This window comes from Podarcis bocagei (assembly GCF_964188305.1).
Source record: "Podarcis bocagei genome assembly, chromosome: 15".
NCBI classification, from domain to species: domain Eukaryota; kingdom Metazoa; phylum Chordata; class Lepidosauria; order Squamata; family Lacertidae; genus Podarcis; species Podarcis bocagei.
In genome coordinates this window covers 35,923,969-35,945,969 of record NC_138141.1, presented here as the reverse complement: position 1 = coordinate 35,945,969, position 22,001 = coordinate 35,923,969, and the positions used below count along the sequence as shown (strand labels likewise).

The following is a 22,001-nucleotide window of genomic DNA, read 5'->3' as shown; positions in this document are numbered from 1 at the left end:
ACTATGACCTCATTCAAAGGAGGTCTGCCAATTGTTCTGGTGCTCTGACAAATGATGTCCTCAATCCTGCTCTGGTCCATGCCAAAGGTCTATGCAGTCCAGCATCATGTTTCATATGAGGGCCAATCAAATGCTTCAAAGAAGTCCATGATGTGAGCTTGAAGACAGTAGATCGCCTCCACTTTTGTTCCCCCCAAACTGGGATTCTGTTGAACACTGGCATTACAATTGCGGTGATTTTAGGGTGGGGAAATTTTCTAAGGTCAAGAGCAGAAAGATATGCCTGAACACTGAGGGTTTTCTCTTCTCTTCTTCCTGAGCTCAAACCTTGGAAGATCTGAAGTCAGTTGACTGGCCTTCAGATTTCAGTTTGATGTTTTCAGTCATTTGAATTTCGCTGAATTCAGAATCAGTGCAACCATTTCCTGCTGCAGAAATTTAACACGGGACGACATGAGCTTACAAGATGTTCTTGTGCAATGCTGTTCACCAAAGGTAATTACTGTGTAACAAAAAAACAAAACAAAAAACTGGCATTCCATCATTAGCTGAGCTAAGGAAATTAAGGTCTGTTAACAATGATTTATGGTGCCAAGTGGTAGCTAACAAGAACCAGCCTCTGCAAAAGATATGCACAGACGCAAGTTGAAAAGACACGGCAGTGTATTAACTGCAACACTTCCAAACAGCAAGTCACCAGGGTGCCTTTGTGCAAGCTCACTCATTTCAGAATGGATAAGCGTTTTCACATGAGCAAAATGCATTGAAGTGTTCAGCTTCTGGAGATAAGCAAAGTGTCTGCAACACCAATGTGTCTTGTTTATTGTTATCGCTGATAGTAGGAAAATGCCTTGCGAAGCTAAAACAGCACCACTCTCTCCTTCCGCAGCAACCCCCCACCCCTAGATGTCTTCTTTCTACAGTCATATATATTCATATATGGATATACTTACTTGTCCAAAGATATACCAAAAAATGATACATTACAAAGTACCTTTTTTGTAATACACCTAAATACTTACTCTAAAAAAAGAACAGAGGCAAAAAGAATATTGTAAAAAAGGAAGGAAGGAAGATAAATCAAAGGAAGGGGAAAGAGAGAGAATAGAGAAAAATAAAATGATTTCTGGTTCTCTGTCCTGCAGCTAAATATAATAGTCACTCATTGACATCCAGCCATTCTATCTTCATGTAAACCAATTTTCCCCCATCTTCAAATCCAGATAATACAAGTTCATTTTCTTTTTCATGGAAAAAGTCCCAGTCCCGAATAAATGTCAATAATGATATTTCTCTAATTAAACACATTGACTTTGCCATCTCAGCCAAGTCCAACAGTTTTATCAGCCATTCCTCTATACTGGGTAAGGCTGCATCTTTGTGCATATAGCAATGTCTCCACTGTATTCATATATTGGAGCAATCTTCCATAGCCCTTGTTTCTACAGTCTTAAAGCAACATGTCATAAGCTCTGTTCCAGCAACGAATTCAGAGCTGCAATAAAATGCTGCAGCACGGAGTGCTCCTGTTCAGGTTCCCAGCCAGTCTGTTCCATTCCCTCTCCTCTCACAAGTTTTCCATTCCTCCCCGCTCAACAGTCAGACTGTTGAGATCCCAACCCTCTGCAAGGATAGCCATGCCAAGAACTGAGATCTCAGCTATACATGATAGCAATTTGATTACGTAGAAGCAAAAATAAAAATAAAATAAAATAAAATATGGTTTTGGACATTGTTCAGAATAAACAGAAGAGACTATATATTGAAATGAAGGAAATGTTTAAATGGGCTATTCTCAAAATACCAGAAGCTTTTCTTATACATACAATAGGGAAGGGAGTTCCAAAGAGGATGATCAAACTATTTATGTAGCTAGAATATTATATGCACAGAAATGGAAAGAAGAGAAGATTTCAATGAGGGAGTAGCGGTTCTCAAAAGTAACCGACTACGCAGAAATGGCAAAACTGCCAGCAAAATTAAGAGATCAAAATGATGAACTTTTATAGAAGAATGGAGGCCTTTCGTGGACTATTTTTTAAAAAAAGAAATATTACAGTCAAATGAAATTGTGGGCAGGATTTGAGATAAAAGCAGTGGAAGAAAAATGACAAAACAGAGAAACTTTTTTTTTTTGCAATAGATAAAGACATAATGCAGTAGAAAAGGTTTGAATAAAAACACTGTGGGTGGGAAGTCAATGTATGAAACAATGTATTTGTTTTGAAGGTTGTTGTGAAAATTTTATACACACACAGAGAGAGATAGAAAGATAGAGAGAGAGGGGGGAGGGGAATAAAAGAATAAGCAGAAAGGATGACTTAAGGACCTTTCTCTTTCATTTTTCACATTTTTCTTGTTATTGTCAAGAGTAAAGCAACAACAACGGGTGCTGTGAGTTACCACAAAGCTAAAATTGACAGTGGGGACACGGGTAGCGCTATGGGTTAAACCACAGAGCCTAGGACTTGCCGATCAGAAGTGTAAGCCAAACCTTCCCCCCCCCCACACCAGAAAACTTTATGGAATTTCTCCTAATATCTCTCCATTTTCAGGCTGATTTCTTGTCACCTCAACCTCCAAACTGTTGAAAAAAGCATAATACCCTCCAATGTTTCTCCAATGAAAATAGGGACGTCCTATTCAATTATTAGGGACGCGGGTGGCGCTGTGGGTTAAACCACAGAGCCTAGGACTTGCCGATCAGAAGGTCAGCGGTTCGAATCCCCGTGACGGGGTGAGCTCAGTCCCTCCTCCTGCCAACCTAGCAGTTTGAAAGCATGTCATAGTGCAAGTAGATAAATAGGTACTGCTCCGGCAGGAAGGTAAACGGTGTTTCCGTGCGCTGCTCTGGTTCGCTAGAAGCGGCTTAGTCATGCTGGCCACATGACCCAGAAGCTGTACGCCGGTTCCCTCGGCCAATAAAGCGAGATGAGCGCTGCAACCCCAGAGTCGGTCACGACTGGACCTAATGGTCAGGGGTCCCTTTACCTAAAATTGACAGTTCATTGCTCTGCCTACTTTTGACATGCCCACTGGTGCCATGTGAACCCTGAAATGTGGCCATCAGGCTGAAAATGTTACCCCTATCCCTGCCTTCCTAGCTATCAGACTGTCCACACTGACCAATGGTCTGACTCAGCAGAAGGCAGCTTTCGAGGCTGCTGCATGGTGAGGGAAAAGATGCAAATATGCTGCAGGAAAAGAAACAGGCGCAGAACACAGCAAAAAGTGTGGAAATCAAAACCAAAGAAGGAAGGTTAAAGCTGAAGCAATATTTACCCTGGAGGTGGCGCAATTTCCCTTTCAAAAGGGGGCATGGGAAATGTTGTTCTTTGGGGAGGAAGGATGTGAGAGACATCCCCATGGACACTCTAGCCTGGGAGCTGTATTTATGTATTTATTTGCAGTATTTAAAGTCCACTCTACATTGAACCTTTTCAATCCCGGAGCAGGGAACAAGAAGAAGCGAGGTAAATGAGCAAAATTGCAACAACATAAAATAGTATTTCCAATTTAACAAAATATCGGGCCTTGAGGTCAGCAGGGCTGTCAAGTCGTGATGTGCAGATAGATTTGCTGGCCTCCTCAATTTCACTTCTCCTTACCAGCTGGCACAGATAGTGTTCAAGTTCCTCCAGGGTCTTGGGAGGTGGGTTTGTGGAACAACTCCTTATATAGGGGTCTCTAGGCCGAAAGTCAGGGATGCCGGTAGCGCTGTGGGTTAAACCACAGAGCCTAGAACTTGCCGATCAGAAGGTCGGTGGTTCGAATCCCCACGACGGGGTGAGCTCCCGTTGCTCGGTCCCTGCTCCTGCCAACCTAGCAGTTCGAAAGCACGTCATGTGCAAGTAGATAAATAGGGACCGCTCCGGCTTGAAGGTAAATGGCGTTTCTGTGCGCTGCTCTGGTTTGCCAGAAGCGGCTTAGTCATGCTGGCCACATGACCCAGAAGCTGTACACCAGCTCCCTCGGCCAATAAAGCAAGGCGAGCGCCGCAACCCCAGAGTCGTCTGCGACTGGACCTAATGGTCAGGGGTCCCTTTACCTTTATTCTATTATTATTATTATTATTATTATTATTATTATTATTATTATTATTATTATTATTATTATTATTATTATATTGTATTGTATGTATTGTATACCCCGCCCATCTGACTGAATTGCCCCACATACATTAAAACATAATAAAACATTTTTTAAAAAAACACTTCCCTATATAGGGCTGCATTGAGATGTCTTCTAAAGGTTGTATAGTTACTTTTCTCTTTGGCTCAAGAGTCATGGAACCCTGTACCCTCCAACATGTCCCCAATGAAAATAGGGACATCCTAACTGAAAGCAGAACATTCTGGGATCAAATCAGAAACCGGGGCTGCTTCTGTAAATCCAGGACTGTCCCTGGAAAATAGGGACACTTGGAGGGGCAGAGAGAGAGAGAGAGAGAGAGAGAGAGAGAGAGAGAGAGAGAGCTCTAACTGAAAATCCCCAATGTGGTGCTTCCACTTTGGAAGCAAGAGCAGGTAATTCAGAATTCTGAGACCCAGGGAAAACTAAGAGGTGATTTCTGGAAGCATGCCTGGCTTACTTCAACACAACGCACACACACAGTGTTGTGTCACTGTGTGAGAATGTGAAATGGTCCCTGCTTGGCCTGTTGTGTCTGAGAGTGCAAGAACAGCTTCCCCGCAGTTCCTGCTCTGAAAAGACGGCGGCTCTTCCTCGGGGTCCCTGCCTTAACACAGCTGTCTCCTTACTCCGCTCTCCAGGGAAGGGCTTCTGGAATGTCATGCAACAACGCACCATGCGGAGTCCCAGCGGCATCTGCAGCAACAACGCAAACAGCTGTTGAACTCGCAGCCTTTTAGGTCTGTCTTTACGAAGGCAGCCGAGAAAGCTGCGTCCTAAGGGAGCGTTTCTGCAACGTATGCTTCCCAGCTCTCGCCTGGAGAGACAGATTGTTTGGTAGCTGATGAGCAAATGTCAAAACATCTCAACCACTCTCCTTCTCCGTAATAATAATAACAATAATAAAAACCATCATCATCATCTCGCACCAACCTCACCTTCCAGAATTCGCAACTAAACAGCAATCCAATATGGGAATCCGCCAATATTAAAAATGAATGTTGGGATGACACTGCCTGAACTGTATATTTAAAGCTGAATTGTGCCACTTTAAACTGCTGTGGCTTCCTCTGAAAGAATCCTGCGAACTGTAGCTTGTTAAGCAAGTTAAGAGTTATATGCACCTCACGGTTCTAGCAAATACCCCAACCTTTCTCTGATGAAAACAGGGGTGTCCTATTCGATTAGTAGTAGTAGTAGTAGTAGTAGTCAGACATGGCCAAACATGGCCCTCCAGATGTTTTGGGACTACAACTCCCATCATCCCTAGCTAACAGGACCAGTGGTCAGGGATGATGGGAATTGTAGTCCCAAAACATCTGGAGGGCCAGTCAGAAATATATGTTTCCTTCTTGACTGCTTTCCCCCCCCAAAAAAAAATCGTGTTTGAATGCTAATGATACATGGATGCAAAAAATTCCAGTTTGCCTGCAATTGGATTACTGTAGTCAGATAACAGATATTGTGAGAGTTTCTGTGCAACTTATAAGTACTCACTCATTCTTCCAGATATTTGATTCGCCCTCCTCCCCTCCATTTTCTTCTTATTTTGTCTAGCGCAGGCCTAAGTTCCATCTGGCTGATGCAAGAGCCACCATTCATAGAGTGATAATCTTACCTTCTCCAAAGTATTTTCTTCTTCAAAGAAAATTAAATGGCAAGAGCCCGGATAGGTTATTTATTCATACACTTACATCCTGATTGAGATACTCAAGTAGCAGAGCCACAGAAACTATAGCAGGAGCTAAAATTATGTAAAATCATCACAAATAACTCCCCTAGCCCCATAACGAAATACACACTGAAACACTGGTGTCTTGGCCTGACACAATGGCTGCATTCGTGTAGCAGTTCATTCTGTTTCCCTGACGTTTCCCTATCTGTCAATATCTGCATTATATTTGAGCTCTCAGCTCTCACCTGTGTCTCCTAGAAGCTGTCAGCATGTGACAGGGGCCAAACCCCAGGAAATGGTTTTGATTGGCTGGCTAAAGCAGGTGAGGGTAGACAATGGGTCTCAAACCCTCAGTGAGTTAGGGACTTCCCCTGCGTGCAAAGACAGGCTCCAGCAGATTGAGCGGAGGAGACCAATTGTGGGTCCAATGGTCAAGAAGGCGCTTACTGCATGTGCTATAGAGAGAAGTGAGGGGCAGATGGGGCTCATCAACCTGCGAAGGTAGGGGAAGGAAAACTCAGATCCTAAACTTCTGCTGCCTTGCATGATAGCTTCAGGAGAAGAGTGTGGAGTCCCTGAGACCATTGCATGACCTCATGTATGCCTCCTTCCTGCAGCTAAGCTGGTACAAAATGTATTGGTCTCCTTTTCTTTGGACCACGTCAGCAAGAGCAGGGTCTTGTTGCCTGGGCAGTACAGGACCTCTATACATACTGCTGAGAGATCACTTGGGTGCTTCTAATGCGGGAGGCAGCAATTATAAGTTACCAGTCTCTGCAGCCGCAGCAGGCACTGTGATTCTCCAGAAGTTTGGCTTCACCCCTGGAGGCACACTCCATTGTCTCTCGACACAGACGGGTGCTGACAACAACATAAATTAAAAGCCACTTCCTGAATATGGCACAAATTTAGTGCTCATTTCTGTGTTGTTTTGCTTCCAGAAAAATAGACATTTGCAGATAACCTGCAAATGAGTGCTAGACTTGCATTATATTCCACTCTGTTTCTGGAAATGGCTTTTATACAATGTGAAAGTTCAGATATCTGAAAGTTCAGATATAATGCAGAAAGTAAGTCATAGAAATGTCAGGAAAACGGAATAAACTCCCGTGTGAATGCAGCCTAAGCTATATACACATATTGCCTTTGAAATGCACAAGGGGCTGTTTCTTTGCTGTGCACTTTAGCACATAATGATTTACACTTTACACTGATTTAATGATGTACATATCTTTGCGTAATCACAACATCAAAAGCAGCAGCTACTATCCGGGTTGTCTAAACACATGAGGGCATGTTTCCAAACTAATACAAACTAATCCAAACTAATAGTGATCGTCATTCTCCTCCCCTCAATTGGTGTTATCACAGACTTTCTTTTTCTTTTTAAAATGCCTACCCACACTTGTGTATATCACAGCCTTTCAAAAGAGAGAGACTGGGAAATGGTGTGTTGATATATTGACACCAGCTTAGGTTCCATGGTGGAAGAAAGCTGAGGGAGAAATGCAAAATAAATAAAATAAAATAAATGAAGGCATTATCAGCACACCTATAAAGAAGACTCGAGAGGCAAAGTCGATGGTAAATGAGTTATATTTATTAAATATAACAAATTAGGGGATCTGCGTATCCCAAGTAAACAGGTTAGCCAAATCACTGGAGTCCAGGCAGGTGAGTTATCCAATAAGAAATGATGGAATCCTTTTTTTAATCTCCTGGGCATGTTTACAGCTGCAAAATGTGGCCACACAGAAAGGAGTTAGAAAGAAATTCTCCCTCCTTGCTATGTGACCCTTGGATATGTGAACCTGACATACACACTGTGGTCCCACTGTCAAGCGTTCACGGACTCCCCACACCGAATTCCTACTCGGCCCCCAAATAGGGGACTAGCAAAGCCCACAGTGTAAAGTGGGGGGAGGTGGGTGCTACAAAGAAGAAGGATAAGTAGGGGCACAGCCAGCTTAAGGAGGCTGGCAAGCACCTTTTCCTTATTAGGGGTCAGGGACTGGGCAGAGGAGGAATGGTGGAGAACGTCTCCCTTCCAGGGAGGAGGAAGAAGAAGACAGTATAGATTTACAACAGGGGTTTGAGGGAGGTTGCAGCTTAGAGGCAGATGAGGGGGAAAGTTGGGAAATTATGGGAGAGCCAGAAGAACACCCAGCTGACACAGTGTCATTAGAAAGCATCCCAGACCCTCCATCTCCCAGAACCTGGCGAGCTTTAAAAGTAGGAGACAAAGAGCTCAAAGACAGAGGACATGTAGCAGCACCTGTAGAGGAGACGATGAGAATGAGGAATAAGGAAGTGGGAGAGAAGGGGGTGGAGATTCACTCAGGGTGCCATTATCCAAGAGGCTGGGTTCTATAGCCTCTCTCTGTAAAGACTGAAATAAAAAAAGGACTGTAAGAAACTTTTCCTTGTCTTTATACTTTCCCACGCAACCAGCCGGGAGCCACTGACAGCACCCCGACATTTGGTTTACAAGCCCATGTACCCTGAAACAAGACTTCGGTTGGAAGAATCTACTCCAGGCTTCTTCTCAGAAGAAGTGGGGTGTGGTAGCTGACCCCCATTTGATGGTAGAAGCAGATAGTGCAGATAGCTTTAAGCATGTGCAAAGCTCTCCTAGTAAAATCAACAGGGCTTCTAAGTCTTAAAATTGTGACTGGATTATGTTGGGTGTGCATATATTCAGATGTGCACATGGAAGCCAGTGTGGTGGAGCCCAGTGCAAACAGTGATGGGCAGACTTTGTTCACCCTGCATTTTGAATTGGATGGTTATATGTTGCAGTGCTCTGCAAACTACACATACTAAATTTGAGATTTTAAAATGAGGGAGAAATTTGATTTGGGTTGCATTTGAAGCCCAAACTACCAAATCCACCCTTTCTGAAACCATGTGGGAACCAAAATGCAGCTAGCCTTCAAAATTTGCACTTATCCAAATTTTGCAATGCAGTTTGCCAAACAAGTGATGGCTAGATTAGGGTGTAATGTGCATAAAAAATAAAAATAACATTCTAGGAAATGTTTTTATTATGAGAAATTCACACTAAAATGATGGGGTTTTTTAATGTATATATATAGATGACAAAATGTAGAGAACTGAATTTAAGATTCAAAGCATGAGAAACTAAGAGTCCTGAAACTGACAGTTCCATTTATCTCTAGCTGAAGCTAGAAAATAAACTAGGAGAGGAAAGCAGCCTGACTTCATAAAACACCTGAATATTTGGAACCCAAAATGGCACTGTGAATTTTGGTGATGCTGCACCACCCATTCCAAGCACCATGATCTCCCAAGAGTGAAGGTGCAAATTCCTATGGGGGAAGGGAAGAAAGGAGTAGGCAGGAGAGATGGATAGATAGAAAGAACCAGCCTGCCTGCGCTCACACAAAGTGGCCCATGCTTTGGGAACGGCAGCAGGGGTGGGAAAAGAAAAGACAGTGCCACGTTGTTAGCACACAGCCTGTCTGTTATTGACAGCTTGAGCGGTCTGCAGATTTCGTGACAGCTGCAGCTATTGACACCTCATCTTGTTTTCAGGAGGTGTGCACCATGCCCAGGATGCTAAAAAAAGTTTATTTTCCTCAGTAACTGATGACAGACGGATGGATGGCTGTTGGTGGAAGAGGTGTTGTTGTGAAGGAGACGAACGGTACAGAGGGAGTCGGTCTAAACAAGGCTGTTGACATTTTGGCAAAAACTAAGGCGGGATGACTAGGAAGCCAGTTAAGAGTCTATAGGTAGGTCCCATTGCTGTAGATGGGAATGATGTAAAGGTGAAAAAGAAGAGCACCCAAGGTGGTTGAAGTGAATGAGTAAATGAGTGGATAGCTAAGCCCATGGGTAGAAAACCTGTGGTCCTCAGGATGTAATTGGTTGCGGGAGTTGGGCATGTTTAGCCTGAAGAAGAGAAGACTGAAAGGGCTGTCACGTGGAAGTTTGAGCAAGCTTGTTTTCTGCTGCTTTAGAGGGTAGGACCTAAACCAACTGATTAAAATTACAAGAAAGGAGATTCCAACTAAACTTGTTGACAGTAAGAGATGTTTGATAGTGGAACAGACTCCCTCGGGAGGGAGTTTTTTAAGCAGAGGTTGGGTGGCCATCTGTCAGGAATTCTTTAGCAGTGACTCCTGGATTACGGGTGGTGCTGTTGGACTAGACAACTTTTGGGATCCCTTCCATCTTTACAGTTCTATGATTTTATGATTCTGTCTCCATTCAGTCCCAGCAAACATGGCTGGTGCCCATGGTTGATGGGAGCTGTAATCTTGCAACATTTGGAGTACCACGGGTTACTCACCCCTGGCTTAGCCAGTGGATGGTAAGGAAGGGGTGTAGCTCAGTGGTAGGACATCTGCCTGGCATGCACAAGGTCCCAGGCATATTCAGGTACGGCTGGAATAGATTCCTAGAGTCAAAACCTTGGAAGCCCACCACCAATCAACATAGACAGTACTGAGCTAAATGGACTAATGGTCTGATTCAGTAGAAGGCAGTTTCTTCTGTTCCTAGGTCTGAGGCTGATCCTTGCAGAGGAAGAAATAAAAACAAGTTCCCAGTGCATGATATCTTGATACCCCCTTTGTTCCTAACACTGCTTGTCTCCCACCTGGTTCTCTTTGAAGATTGAAGGTTAGAAGCTAGTGTTGTCCAATGAACATAAACTGGGCAGGTGGACTCTACATGGACAAAGGCTTCAGAAAGAATTTCAGTAGATTTTTACTTACATACCACAGAAACCTGAAGCTATGCCTGGTTTCCTGGCTTTGCCTTCCTCTACAGCAGGCACGACCAACTTCAAGTAGGCTGTGATCTACTATACAGTATCAAAACCTGGCAGTGATCTACCACACTCTCCCATTGTCATTCTTCAACTTCTTCACTTTAGGGGTGAGGGGTAAGGCGTTGTAGGTGGCCAGGAAAAACCCCTTTCTTTCCTTAGCACGGATTTACAGTTGATTCCATCACCTTCTTCTACATATCACCCAGCTGATTAAGCCACAGGCTGCTCTGTATGGAGGTGGAAGGAAAGGCGCTCTCCTTTTATCCAGTCTCGTCCCAAATTCAGTACATCGGCACCCCTGCCCCACACTTTCCTTTCCTCTCATATTGGACATGCTTGCTCTACAGTACTGTTGCAACAGTACTGAAAGGCAGAGGAGTGCAGTGGTTATAGTGCTGGAGTAGAAGACCTAGGCCCTACCCCTCAGCCCTGAAGCTCACTGCTTAACTTTGGGTCATTCTCCCTTCTAAAACAAAGTTTTCTAAAAGAGAAAACACTGAAAACGTCCAATGAACAACAGTAAGCGTGCTCCCAAAATCTTTTTACTCCTCTCCCACTTTCAACATCTGCAAATGGGGGGTGGGGTGGACAAAATGGAGGGGAAGCATTTCATAGGAGCCCTAGAAATGGGCTCAGACCGAGTGCTTGTTTCCTTGGTTTTATATGGATAGGGAGCAAAAGTCTTGCTTTCCATTACAGGAGAGATGAAGTGGGTGATGCTGAGATCACCCAATCCAGTTCCAAGGGTTTGCATACCCCACCCCAAAAATGTGCACATGTATATATGACAGCAAGGAAAAAGGCTGTTCTAAACATTCCCCTTTGAGAAGACATTGAAAACAACCAACAAAGGTTTCACTGATATACCCACGCCGCTGACATTTTTGAAGATCGAGACTTCATAATAATATCATTTCACATTTATATTTTTCAGGACTCCAAGAATACAATAGCCACGTTCTCCAGAACTGAATGCCCAGTGTACCATTTTGGTATATTGTCCCAACACAGAGACACACACAGCCTGCTGTTGCATTCCACATCTGGTATACATTGCACACCAAGGCAAAATCATACATCTAAAAAAATACATACATTTTTTAAAAAAATGAAAAGAGTGAGTTTGGGGAAAGCTGGTGGGGGTGGGGGAAAACTGACTTAAACCAAAATTCTGTTAAGCATAATAAAAAAAGCCCAAAACTACTGCCATCCACACACTTGACAATTATAACCAAAGCATCTTATTTGAGCTATGGCAGCTTTGGCTAGTACGAAAATAGCAGAGTCAAAACATTATAAAGACTAATGCAGTTAAACGAAACAAGACCATAAAAAAGCCGTCCTTGTGCCCTCAGGAAAGTTTGGGGGAAGTGAGATGAGTGTCTCGGGTTCCAGCTGGGTCAGGAAGAGCAAGTTGTTTTGAGGCGTAAGCTAGACAATATGCCAGAGATACTCTTGGCAGTAAAACAGGAAGCAAAAAAACCCAAAAACAAACAAACAAACAGATAAGTAGGGGCAGAGCTGGAGAGAAAATGGTGAAGAGACACTGGCTGAAAGGTATAGACATTTGGGTAGAGGTATAAGAAAGGTGGTGTGCGGTTCTGAGGGAAAACAGCAAGGAACCTGGGCAGTGGTGGGCCAGGCAAAAGAGGGGGCACAGACCCCCAAAAAGAGTTTGGGAGACTGAATTCACAAGTGTTAGGAAGGTTGCAGCCCTGTTGTTCTACCACCCTGTATCTGCAGGTACAGTGGTGCCTTGCAAGACGAAAATAATCCGTTCCGCGAGTCTCTTCGTCTAGCGGTTTTTTCATCTTGCGAAGCAACCCTATTAGCGGCTTAGCGGATTAGCGCTATTAGCGGTTTAGCGGTTTAGCGGCTATTAAAGGCTTAGCGGCTTAGCGGCTTAGAAAAAGGGGGGAGCAAAAAAAAATGGCAAGACTCGCAATACTTTTTTGTCTTGCAAAGCAAGCCCATAGGGAAATTCGTCTAGCGAAGCAACACAAAAACGGAAAACCCTTTCGTCTAGCGGGTTTTTCGTCTTGCGAGGCATTCGTCTTGCGGGGCACCACTGTACTTAAACAGTTGACCAAAATCCATCAGCTTCACATTCCATTCCATTAATTTTATTTCAGTTCTGTCGAACATCGGAGTGGTAAACAAGATCAATCGCAGATACGTAAATACCCCACCCCCACCCCCAGGGTCTCACAGAAGGCTCAATGAAAGAATATGTGGCTATATTTATGGCATTGATGATTTGACTCAGAATTTGTGTATAGACATCTCCTACGCCTTTCCAAAACATCCATCTAAAAAGTCGAAATCCACTTACGAAGTAGCCTGTTCCCAAGCTGGATGGGGCTGAGCTCTGGAAGAGAAAACAAAATAGATACATCAGAGACCTCTCTCTCCCTCTCTTCTTCTACTTCTTCTACTTCTTCTTCTTCTTCTTCAACCTGCATCTTTCACCACCAGCTCTTTTTAAATAAATAAATCAAGTTTCTCATCAACACAACACTGTTTGCCCCTTGTCATCCACTAGTGAAACAAACACACTTCCGTCCCCTTACTCTTTCCTCCACCCCCTTTTTTACATTTCTCAACAGCTCGCCGACAGTAACGTGCTATTTACTGAAAATCCAGACTCCAGCGGTGGGTGTAATTGCCAATTTATTTGACAGGCAGCTGGGTAATGAATTAATGATGGCATTTCGGCCTATGCTGAGACTAAATAGACACACATCAACCAACCTCCATGACATGCTGGCATCCGATGCCCTGGACTCCAGCTACTTAGCTTTGTGGCAGGGAAGGGGCGGGCAGGATAGGAGAGCAAGTGGGAGATGGGGGTGGCTGAGAATCCCTAGACGGACAGCATTCAAAGGGAAATGACCCTGTGGGTTTGGATGAATGGATGTCACTTCTTTCTTTATTTTCCCTTGCAACATATGAGTTTGCTTGTCAACTTATTCCCCAGTGTTAGCTCAGTTGGTTTTCATAGGCCTCACCTGCACATTTTAAGCACTATCACACCACTTTAAACCATCACATCAGCACCCCCCCCCAAGAATCCTGGGAGTTGTAGTTCATTAAGGGTTCCGAGAGTTGTTAGGAGACAATTTGAATCTACCGTGCGAAATCTGGATGCACAACTTTGACATCTGGGGGGAAAGCTTGAAAATTTAAAATGAGCATGAGTTGGCATGAGTTCTCTCCCTTACTAGAGATAGACTATCAATGGTCCATTCTGCAGGTGAACTCACAAAATATTTGGTTGGGGCTGCACTGGCAATTCCAAGGAGAATAGCAAGAGTCAAAAGCTGCTTTTCTCACTCAAGGCAGTTCCTGCAGCCAATCGGAAGCCGCGGGAATCTCGTCAGACATTTGGCTTCTGAAAGAATGTTCAAAAACCAGAACATTCACTTCTGGTTTTCAATCGTTCGGGAGCTGAAACGTTTGACTCCCAATGTGTTCGGGAGCTGAGGTAAGGCTATTTATTTTTATTTATTTTATATTATTATTATTATTATTATTATTATTATTATTATTATTATTATTATTATTATTATTATTATTATTATTATTTCCCACCCATCTGGCTGGTTTCACCAGCCACTCTGGGCAGCTTACAGTACATATAAAAACATAGTAAACCCAAAAACATTAAAAATGTCCCAATGCAGATGTTTTCTAAAAGTCAGATAGCTGTTTATTTCATTGACATCTGATGGAAGGGCATTCCACAGGGAGGGTGCCACTGCCAAGAAGGCCCTATGCCTTGTTCCCTGTAACTTCATTTCTTGCAGTGAGGGAACTGCCAGAAGACTAGATAAAATGCCTCCTACATATTTTTGCAGGGGGGTGAATTTAAGGCTGGCAATGGGTTCGGAATACTCTTCCCAAGTGTTTGGGGATATGGTGTTCTTTAAAGCATTTTCCAATCGCAGCAGGGGAGAGGGAGACAGAGAGACAGAGAGACAGAGAGACAGAGAGACAGAGAGAGAGAGAGAGAGAGAGAGAGAGAGAGAGAGAGAGAAGGAAGCAATAGTGGCAGCTTGGTTGCAATGGTTCACAATAAGGTTTCTCCACATGAATCCCTAGAGATGGCACGAAAAGGCAAGTGGTTCCTCACTAGCATGAATCAGACTTAAGGGGACAGAACATTAGAAGTGGACCATTTCACTGCAAGCTGAGATCCCAATTAGCTGCCCTAAGGTGTTAAGAGGATCGGAAAACATTTTACTATGTGGCGCGTAGCGCTTCATCAGTGCAAATATGATTCTGTTTGCATTTTAATGAGCAAGTACCTAATTCACACTTCCCAAACCAACACGTGAAGTGAAACACAGCTGTGCACCTATCCAAATTATGGTACGCCATTTCCCAACCCACAAGGTGTGCAATAATGCACAGAAATGCACATATTAGTGAAATTAGCATACAAAAAGTGTATTCTGTCAGGGGAAACAATATTATTATGTTTATATCCCATCTTTCAAGGTGGCATACACAGTTCTCCCCCTTTCCTGTTTTATCTTCGCAACAAAGCCACTTCCGCGATCACACAGGAGGTGGGGTTGCGGGCTGCATGCCCCTCCCCCACTCACGCGGGGGCTGGCTCCAACCCCCACAATAGAAGGGAATCCCAGGGCACATCATACCCCGGACCAGCCAATCGGCTGGTTCCGGGGGCGGGGCCTCGGCCATTTAAACCAACTGCAGCTGAGGCTCCTCCTCTCTCCCTCGCTGCAGCTAACCCAGCTCCCCCCCCCCCCGTCCCACCCTATTTTGGCTAGGTTCTCTGACGTAATAATAATAATAATAATAATAATAATAATAATAATAATAATTTATTATTTATACCCCGCCCATCTGGCTGGGTTTCCCCAGCCACTCTGGGCGGCTTCCAAAAGAATATTAAAATACTGTGATACATCAAACATTAAAAGCTTCCCTAAACAGGGCTGCCTTCAGATGTCTTCTAAAAGTCTGGTAGTTGTTGTTCTCTTTGACATCTGGTGGGAGGGCGTTCCACAGGGCGGGTGCCACTACCAAGAAGGCCCTCTGCCTGGTTCCCTGTAACTTGGCTTCTCGCAGTGAGGGAACTGCCAGAAGGCCCTCGGTGCTGGACCTCAGTGTCCAGGTAGAACGATGGAGGTGGAGACGCTCCTTCAGGTATACTGGACCGAGGCCGTTTAGGGCTTTAAAGGTCAGCACCAACACTTTGAATTGTGCTCGGAAACGTACTGGGAGCCAATGTAGGTCTTTCAAGACCGGTGTTATATGGTCTCGGCGGCCACTCCCAGTCACCAGTCTGGCTGCTGCATTCTGGATTAGTTGTAGTTTCCGGGTCACCTTCAAAGGTAGCCCCAAGTAGAGCGCATTGCAGTAGTCCAAGCGGGAGATAACCAGAGCATGCACCACTCCGGTGAGGCAGTCCGCGGGCAGATAGGGTTGCTATGAACTACGGTTGGTCGCCGTCAAGGGGCCTGGTAGGAATTTTTCCAGATGGCAGATTGGCACCAGCCATTTGGTTTTCGCCTACCTCGTAGCAAACCGTCACAACTCTTTGGTATTGGCAGTTAGGCATTGGTGGGGGTACTGTTCCATTGTTGTGCAAATGAAGGGGGGAAGGAACGCCATCACCTTCCCCCAAGCAAGGGTAGTCTGGTAAAGGATTCCGGGGGCCGTGGCCTTGTCCTAAGCCTAAGGAGGTGTGGGCCCCCACATGGTAACACTGGGGGGAGGTCCTAGCTGACGTGCCTCAGCAGGACTCCTCCCACTGGTGATTAACCCTTCCGGCCTATGAACTGGTTAGTAGTTAGGACCAATGCCTAAGCCAATACTGCTCAATTCCTGTAATCAATAAAGTTGTGGCCTAATTTGACCCATTAACCTGAATTCTTGTGTCCTGTGTCTTTATTTCCTTGGGGGGAGGCGGGAACTGGCCACGCAAACCAGTAAGGTTGGTTAGGCTCACAGAGCGTAACTGGACTAAGGTCGCTCAATGAGTATACTGGCTCAGTCAGGCTTTGAGCTTGGGTCTCCCTGGTCCTCGCCTGATGCTATAACCCCCACACCACACTGGCTCCCACTTACTTGAAAAGGTGTGTCTATTAGTCACACCAAAAAAATGTATATTGGGAGAAATTCACTCTAACATGCTCACAAATTTTCATGACAGTTGTTTTCAGCTGTTTAGTGTGAACTTCTCTTAACATGCACATTTTTTGTATGTAGCCTTTGACTAATATGTTGCATCTTTCTATGTTTTTTATTTTTCCCTAATGTATGTATTTTGAGGCACACTTTCATCTTAACGTGTGCCTCTTTTTTTACACATCATTTGCCTGGAAAATGGCGTTGCAAAAATTCAGAGAAGCTTCAGTTTTGTATGATAATTGTGTTTTGGTTTGTGGGCGAATTGGGGTGTTTCTCGTCCAACCAGAAACAAACCAACTCTCCCCCCCCCACATGATGGTTGATTCAGGCACCCACAAGCAGAACAGGAAACACAGATCTTAGAAAGGCTTTGAGTCCGCAAATAACATCCAACCCAGACGAATTTCAATAGGCTTTCGGCTATTGTGCTGTTTTAAAGTGAGGAATGTTTTGGCCCTGGGATGCAAAAGAAGCAGCTCTCCTGTATTCAGCAGCTCATCAAGAACCCATAGAAATTACACCCTTCAGGTCTTAGTGGGCCTGCTGTACCGCTTTTGCATATATATTGTGAATTACGAGAGGGATCAGGGTGGGGAAGCAACTTGCGCTGCTCCTGTTTGTTCTGGCCATTGTTTATGCAGGTCTGACAGAATGAAGGAACAGTGGGTATCATTTCAATTTCTGATGTCAACATCAAATTACTTATTTAATTTCATGCCTGGCGAAGCATTGTATAGCTACATGCAGAAGCCTTTCACTTCATTTGTTATGCTGTGTTTTCGCAGCCATTGGTTTGCCTTCCAACTGACAGCTTTAATTACGACATGAATTTGATTGCACTGCCGAGGAATTAACATAATGCAACAAAGCATTTGAGAGCCCGGCCTCGGATACGCACATACCCAAACACAAAACAAGCACATCGGAAGAAAACAGGGGCGACATGCGGCGCTTCCCCCTCGCAGCCCTGCATGTGCATTGTGAGCTGGCTGTCATTCAGCAGACTGGGCGGACTTGGTGGTAGAAGAATTTGGTGGAGCTCTGAGACACACTACTTTTATTACACTTGCGGCCAGTGCAATTTTGCAAGGAAAATACCGTATTTTTCACCCTATAGGATGCACTTTTTCCCCTCCGAAAATGAAGGGGAAATGTGTGTGCGTCCTATGGGGTGAATGCAGGCTTTCGCTGAAGCCTGGAGAGCAAGAGGGGTCGGTGCGCACTGACCCCTCTCGCTCTCCAGGCTTCAGGAAGCTATCCGCTAGCCGTGGGAGACGCAGCTCTCCCACGGCTAGCGGAGAGCTTGCCGGCACCCAGAAGGTTGGGGCGCGCTGAGCTCAGCACACCCCAAGCTTCGGGCTTCGCGCAGCGCTCCGCTAGCCATGGGAGAGCTGCGCGACTTCACACAGCTCTCCCACGGCTTGCGGATAACAGCCTGTTCTGGGGGCTGAGGTCGGGGGAAGCTCGGGCTTCCCCAGCCCCGCACCTGGGGGGGGGGGAATTTTTTTTTTCTTTATTTCCTGCCCAAAAAACTAGGTGTGTCCTATGGGCCGGTGCGTCCTATGGGGCGAAAAATACGGTAGGTGCCGGAATTCACCACGAGGTTGTTATAGTAAGTCGCCGGGCGACTCGGGGCAGCCCTGAACAGATGCCAGTTTGACAACAGCCACATTCATCACCCATGGAGGAGCAAAAAAATATGGCAAGGTGTCTCCCTAGCTGCTTTGGGGGTCTCCCCTGGTTCTGGTGCAGGTCAAATACATGTGTCCTGGCCTCCCTCGTCCTCTTAGATCAGGCAGTTGGCTAAGGCAGCTCAGAAGGGTCCTCATGCAAACGTGTGTGTGTGCAATGATAGAGGCCTGGCTGGAAAGCTTAAACCTGTTGCTGCTACATGGGAGATGGATTGAAGAAAAGGAAATATGAATTGGCCCCACCCCGTAGCTTGACCAATTGCGGCTCAGAGAGGCTAGGAGCTAGGTGGAGTCATAGATCTTAAAAAGTGTAGACTAGCACAAGCTGGCCAGCTTCCATTTTGACTTGAAATGTTCATTTGGGGGCCTCTCAGAGGTATGTAAAGTATTTAAAGCTGTTAGGGAGAGCCCAGCCCATAACGGAGCCCACCTGAGAGGTGAGTTCTCGCATGCTGTGGCTGAAAAAAAGCACTGCTTGCAGCCATCATTTGCCTATGGCAGAATCAGCCAACATAGCACCCTCAAAATGTTCCTGGACCACAATTCCCATCATCTCTCTCTCCATTGGCCATGCTGGCTGGGACAGATGAGAATTGGAATCCCACAACATCTGGAGGAGCACAGCTTCCCCATCACCTGCTACACTTACCTGAAGGTGTCAGGGGTGGAACCTGGTGTCTCCTGCATATAAGGCATGTGCTGTGTCACCGAGCTATGTCTCCTCCCCTAGGGACAGTCATAGGGAGTTAGGAAAGAAACAGGAATTTCCCCAGCTGTTGCTGGACTACAACTCCCATCATCCCTCACCATCTCTGTGCTGGCTGGGGCCGACAGGAGTTGGATCCTAACAACGTCTGGAGAGTACCATGTTTGCTACCCTAGTGCTATGTGTCAAGTGCATGTTGTACATGGAGTAGGCCGTCAGTCCCTTGCATGTCTAGTTTGAAGGGCCTACTCTGTGTAGAGAAGGGGTGGAGGAGAGCCTCCAGCCTGCAGACCCAATTAGACCTGGCCAAGGCTCCCTATTTGGCCTGTGAGGCCATTTCCCCACCCATGCTGCCATGCATTTGACATTAAGTATGGGGCAGGTAGAGATAGGGATGGATCGACTGTGAAATCATGCTCCCAAGGGGACCGGGACACAAGGTTAATCCCTGCAGGAAGTGGGCATGGAGTCACAGCTCAACAACTGATCAGTGGGGGCTTAAAGCAACATATGAATGCACAAATCCAGCAGATAAAAAATGCAACCCAACAGTGCTATTGTGGACTCAACGATAGCCCTAATGAGCTGTGTAGAGGCAGAAAAGATTTGGGGATCACATGTCCTGGCACCACCCTTTATGTCCAGCCACACCCCTCCCATTCTTGGCCTCCATTCATTCAGTGGGGAGGTCAGTTCTTCAGCCAGTTGTGCCTTGAAGCTTCCCCACGTTCAGGAGTGTTTAGGCTCACATTGGCAAGACAGCCTCAAATGACATTTGGCTGACCTCCCCTCTGACCTTCATGCGGAAATGATGGCCGTTGGAATTGGAGGAGTTGGAACCAGTGCATGAGGGGATACTGGGGCAGAGCCAGCGCACACAGGGCACACACACAACCTCACACCTACCAAATAATTCATGCCCTCACACATTTGCTTGAACACCAGGCTAAAATGGCACAATCAGCAGGTCCGCCTATTATTATTATTTTTTGTTTTGCTTCTATAGAGCAAGCACAGCCACTCCTATGCGCAAAGTGTAGACTAGATGGTTCTGAAATGAAATCAACAAGCCCCATCTGTTCAGCTTCCACCCAATTTCAGGCAAATCATACTGCTAAAATCAGTCACATGCACGGTTAAGGGTCAGGACCCCTCTCCCTCCTCTGTAGTAGAGACACCTTTTCCCCTTTGCAGCTAATATATATATATATATTTGCCTACTGTTCTATGGAACATGTGTATTTGTGTGTGCTTGTGCTACCTAGTCCACTTCTTTTTGTGGTGGAATGTCATAAACTATTAATAATCACCAAAATGGAAGCACACTGCCAATATAGGCCAATAGTCCAATTTTTGACAACACTCCTGCCCCCTTTCACCACATAATCCCTAACATTGTTTGCTTTTCTGACAGTGGCTGTACATTAAGCTAATGTTTCCAGGGAGCAATTTCCACTAATTCACAGATCTCTTCCACGATTGGTAACAAGAGCCAAACACAGAGCCCTTGGTGTTGCCATCATTTAATTGTTTACTTTCTTCTCTCTCTGTCTCCCAATGCCCAATTTGCTGTGGCATTTTCTATATTTCATTAGCTCTAAACGCAATTTCCAATGCTTCATTAGCAAATTCCCTTAATGCCCTAGAATATTCTAGAACCGATGTGTGGAGTCTATAAATAAATAAAAAAAAGGAGGGGGAGGGAGGAAGGGAGAGAGAGGGAAAGAAAGAGAGAGGGAGAGAAAGAGAGACTTGAAAATGTGCTAAAGGCATGAAAATACGAGCAAGTGACAGTGGGAGAGGAAGAGAACGTTGGGCTGACTCAAATTCCAGGTTGAGGAAAAACAGAAGGAGCAGCCATCTTGCCTTAGAGCAAAATCTCAGCTGAGCGAATTCTACTGCAGGCGAGATTTTGATGAGATGAAATTGGCGACAGCGCTCTGCTTTACATAAGGAAGGGGAGGGCTGACAGCTCCGGCGTCTCTGAAGCCCTGAGGGCAGCCTTATCCAGAGAGCAGAAAACAAGTTGTCATCCTCCCCGCCACCCAAAGCCAACAGAAGCAGAGATACAGCAAGAGGGGAGGGGGCAGGAAGGTTTAGGGGACTCAACATGGATTCATCACCATGGTGTCAAGTGCTGTTGGCTAATTAATTGCCCTTAATCTACCAGAGGGCAAGTTTTCTGTTCATTAATTTATTTCAGAGATGTGCTCTCTCTCTCTCTCTCTCTCTCTCTCTCTTTCTCTCTCTCTCTCTCTCTCTGACTGAATTACAGGCGAGGGGACGGGGGGAGATCAAATCTATATTTGATCAGAACCATGACCCAACTAAGGCTTGCTCTGAGAGATGTCTCGGAGAATGCAGTCGGAGTTCTTCCACTGTGTTTGTGCCTTTTTCGCATCCTGCGCCTCCCTTAACACAAGGATGCTTGTTTGGAAGCCATTATTCTGCCGATCCTCATCTTCATCCACTTAGGAAGATTGACTTTGCCTCCACAGCTGTCGCCAATCAATGGTGGAAACACAGCCACAATCTTTGCCAGCTCGTGAGACTTTCAGCCAACTGGGTATTTACTGTTAGAATTGCTTCTTCTTACTCTACCAGGGTTTCTTATTGCAACCTAAGTTTCTTAGTCTGGGTGTCATGAGCCAGGAGTTAGCTTCACCTGATGAACAGCAACCTGAAGGGGGAGAAGTGACTCCATCAGTCTTCGCAGAGGAGAAGGCACTGATGAGAACCAGATGGCTCTGGCTATCTTAAAATAGAGCTCTCAGCAGCAGTCAGATGCTGGAAACAACACCTGCAGTTCTTGGCCCTACCTTCCTGCTTCCTGGTCTT

The 22,001-nt window shown here is 45.3% G+C and overlaps 1 protein-coding gene across 10 annotated transcripts in view; it reads right to left on the bottom strand.

Moving 5' to 3' along the window:
* Positions 1–22,001, bottom strand: part of AUTS2 (activator of transcription and developmental regulator AUTS2) — a 712,323-nt gene that overhangs the window by 431,589 nt on the left and 258,733 nt on the right. For all 10 annotated transcript variants that reach the window (XM_081172863.1, XM_081172870.1, XM_081172868.1 and 7 more), the window contains one exon: positions 12,937–12,972. In XM_081172863.1, the coding sequence (XP_081028989.1) occupies positions 12,937–12,972 (36 nt within the window). The remainder of the gene's footprint in view (positions 1–12,936; positions 12,973–22,001) is intronic.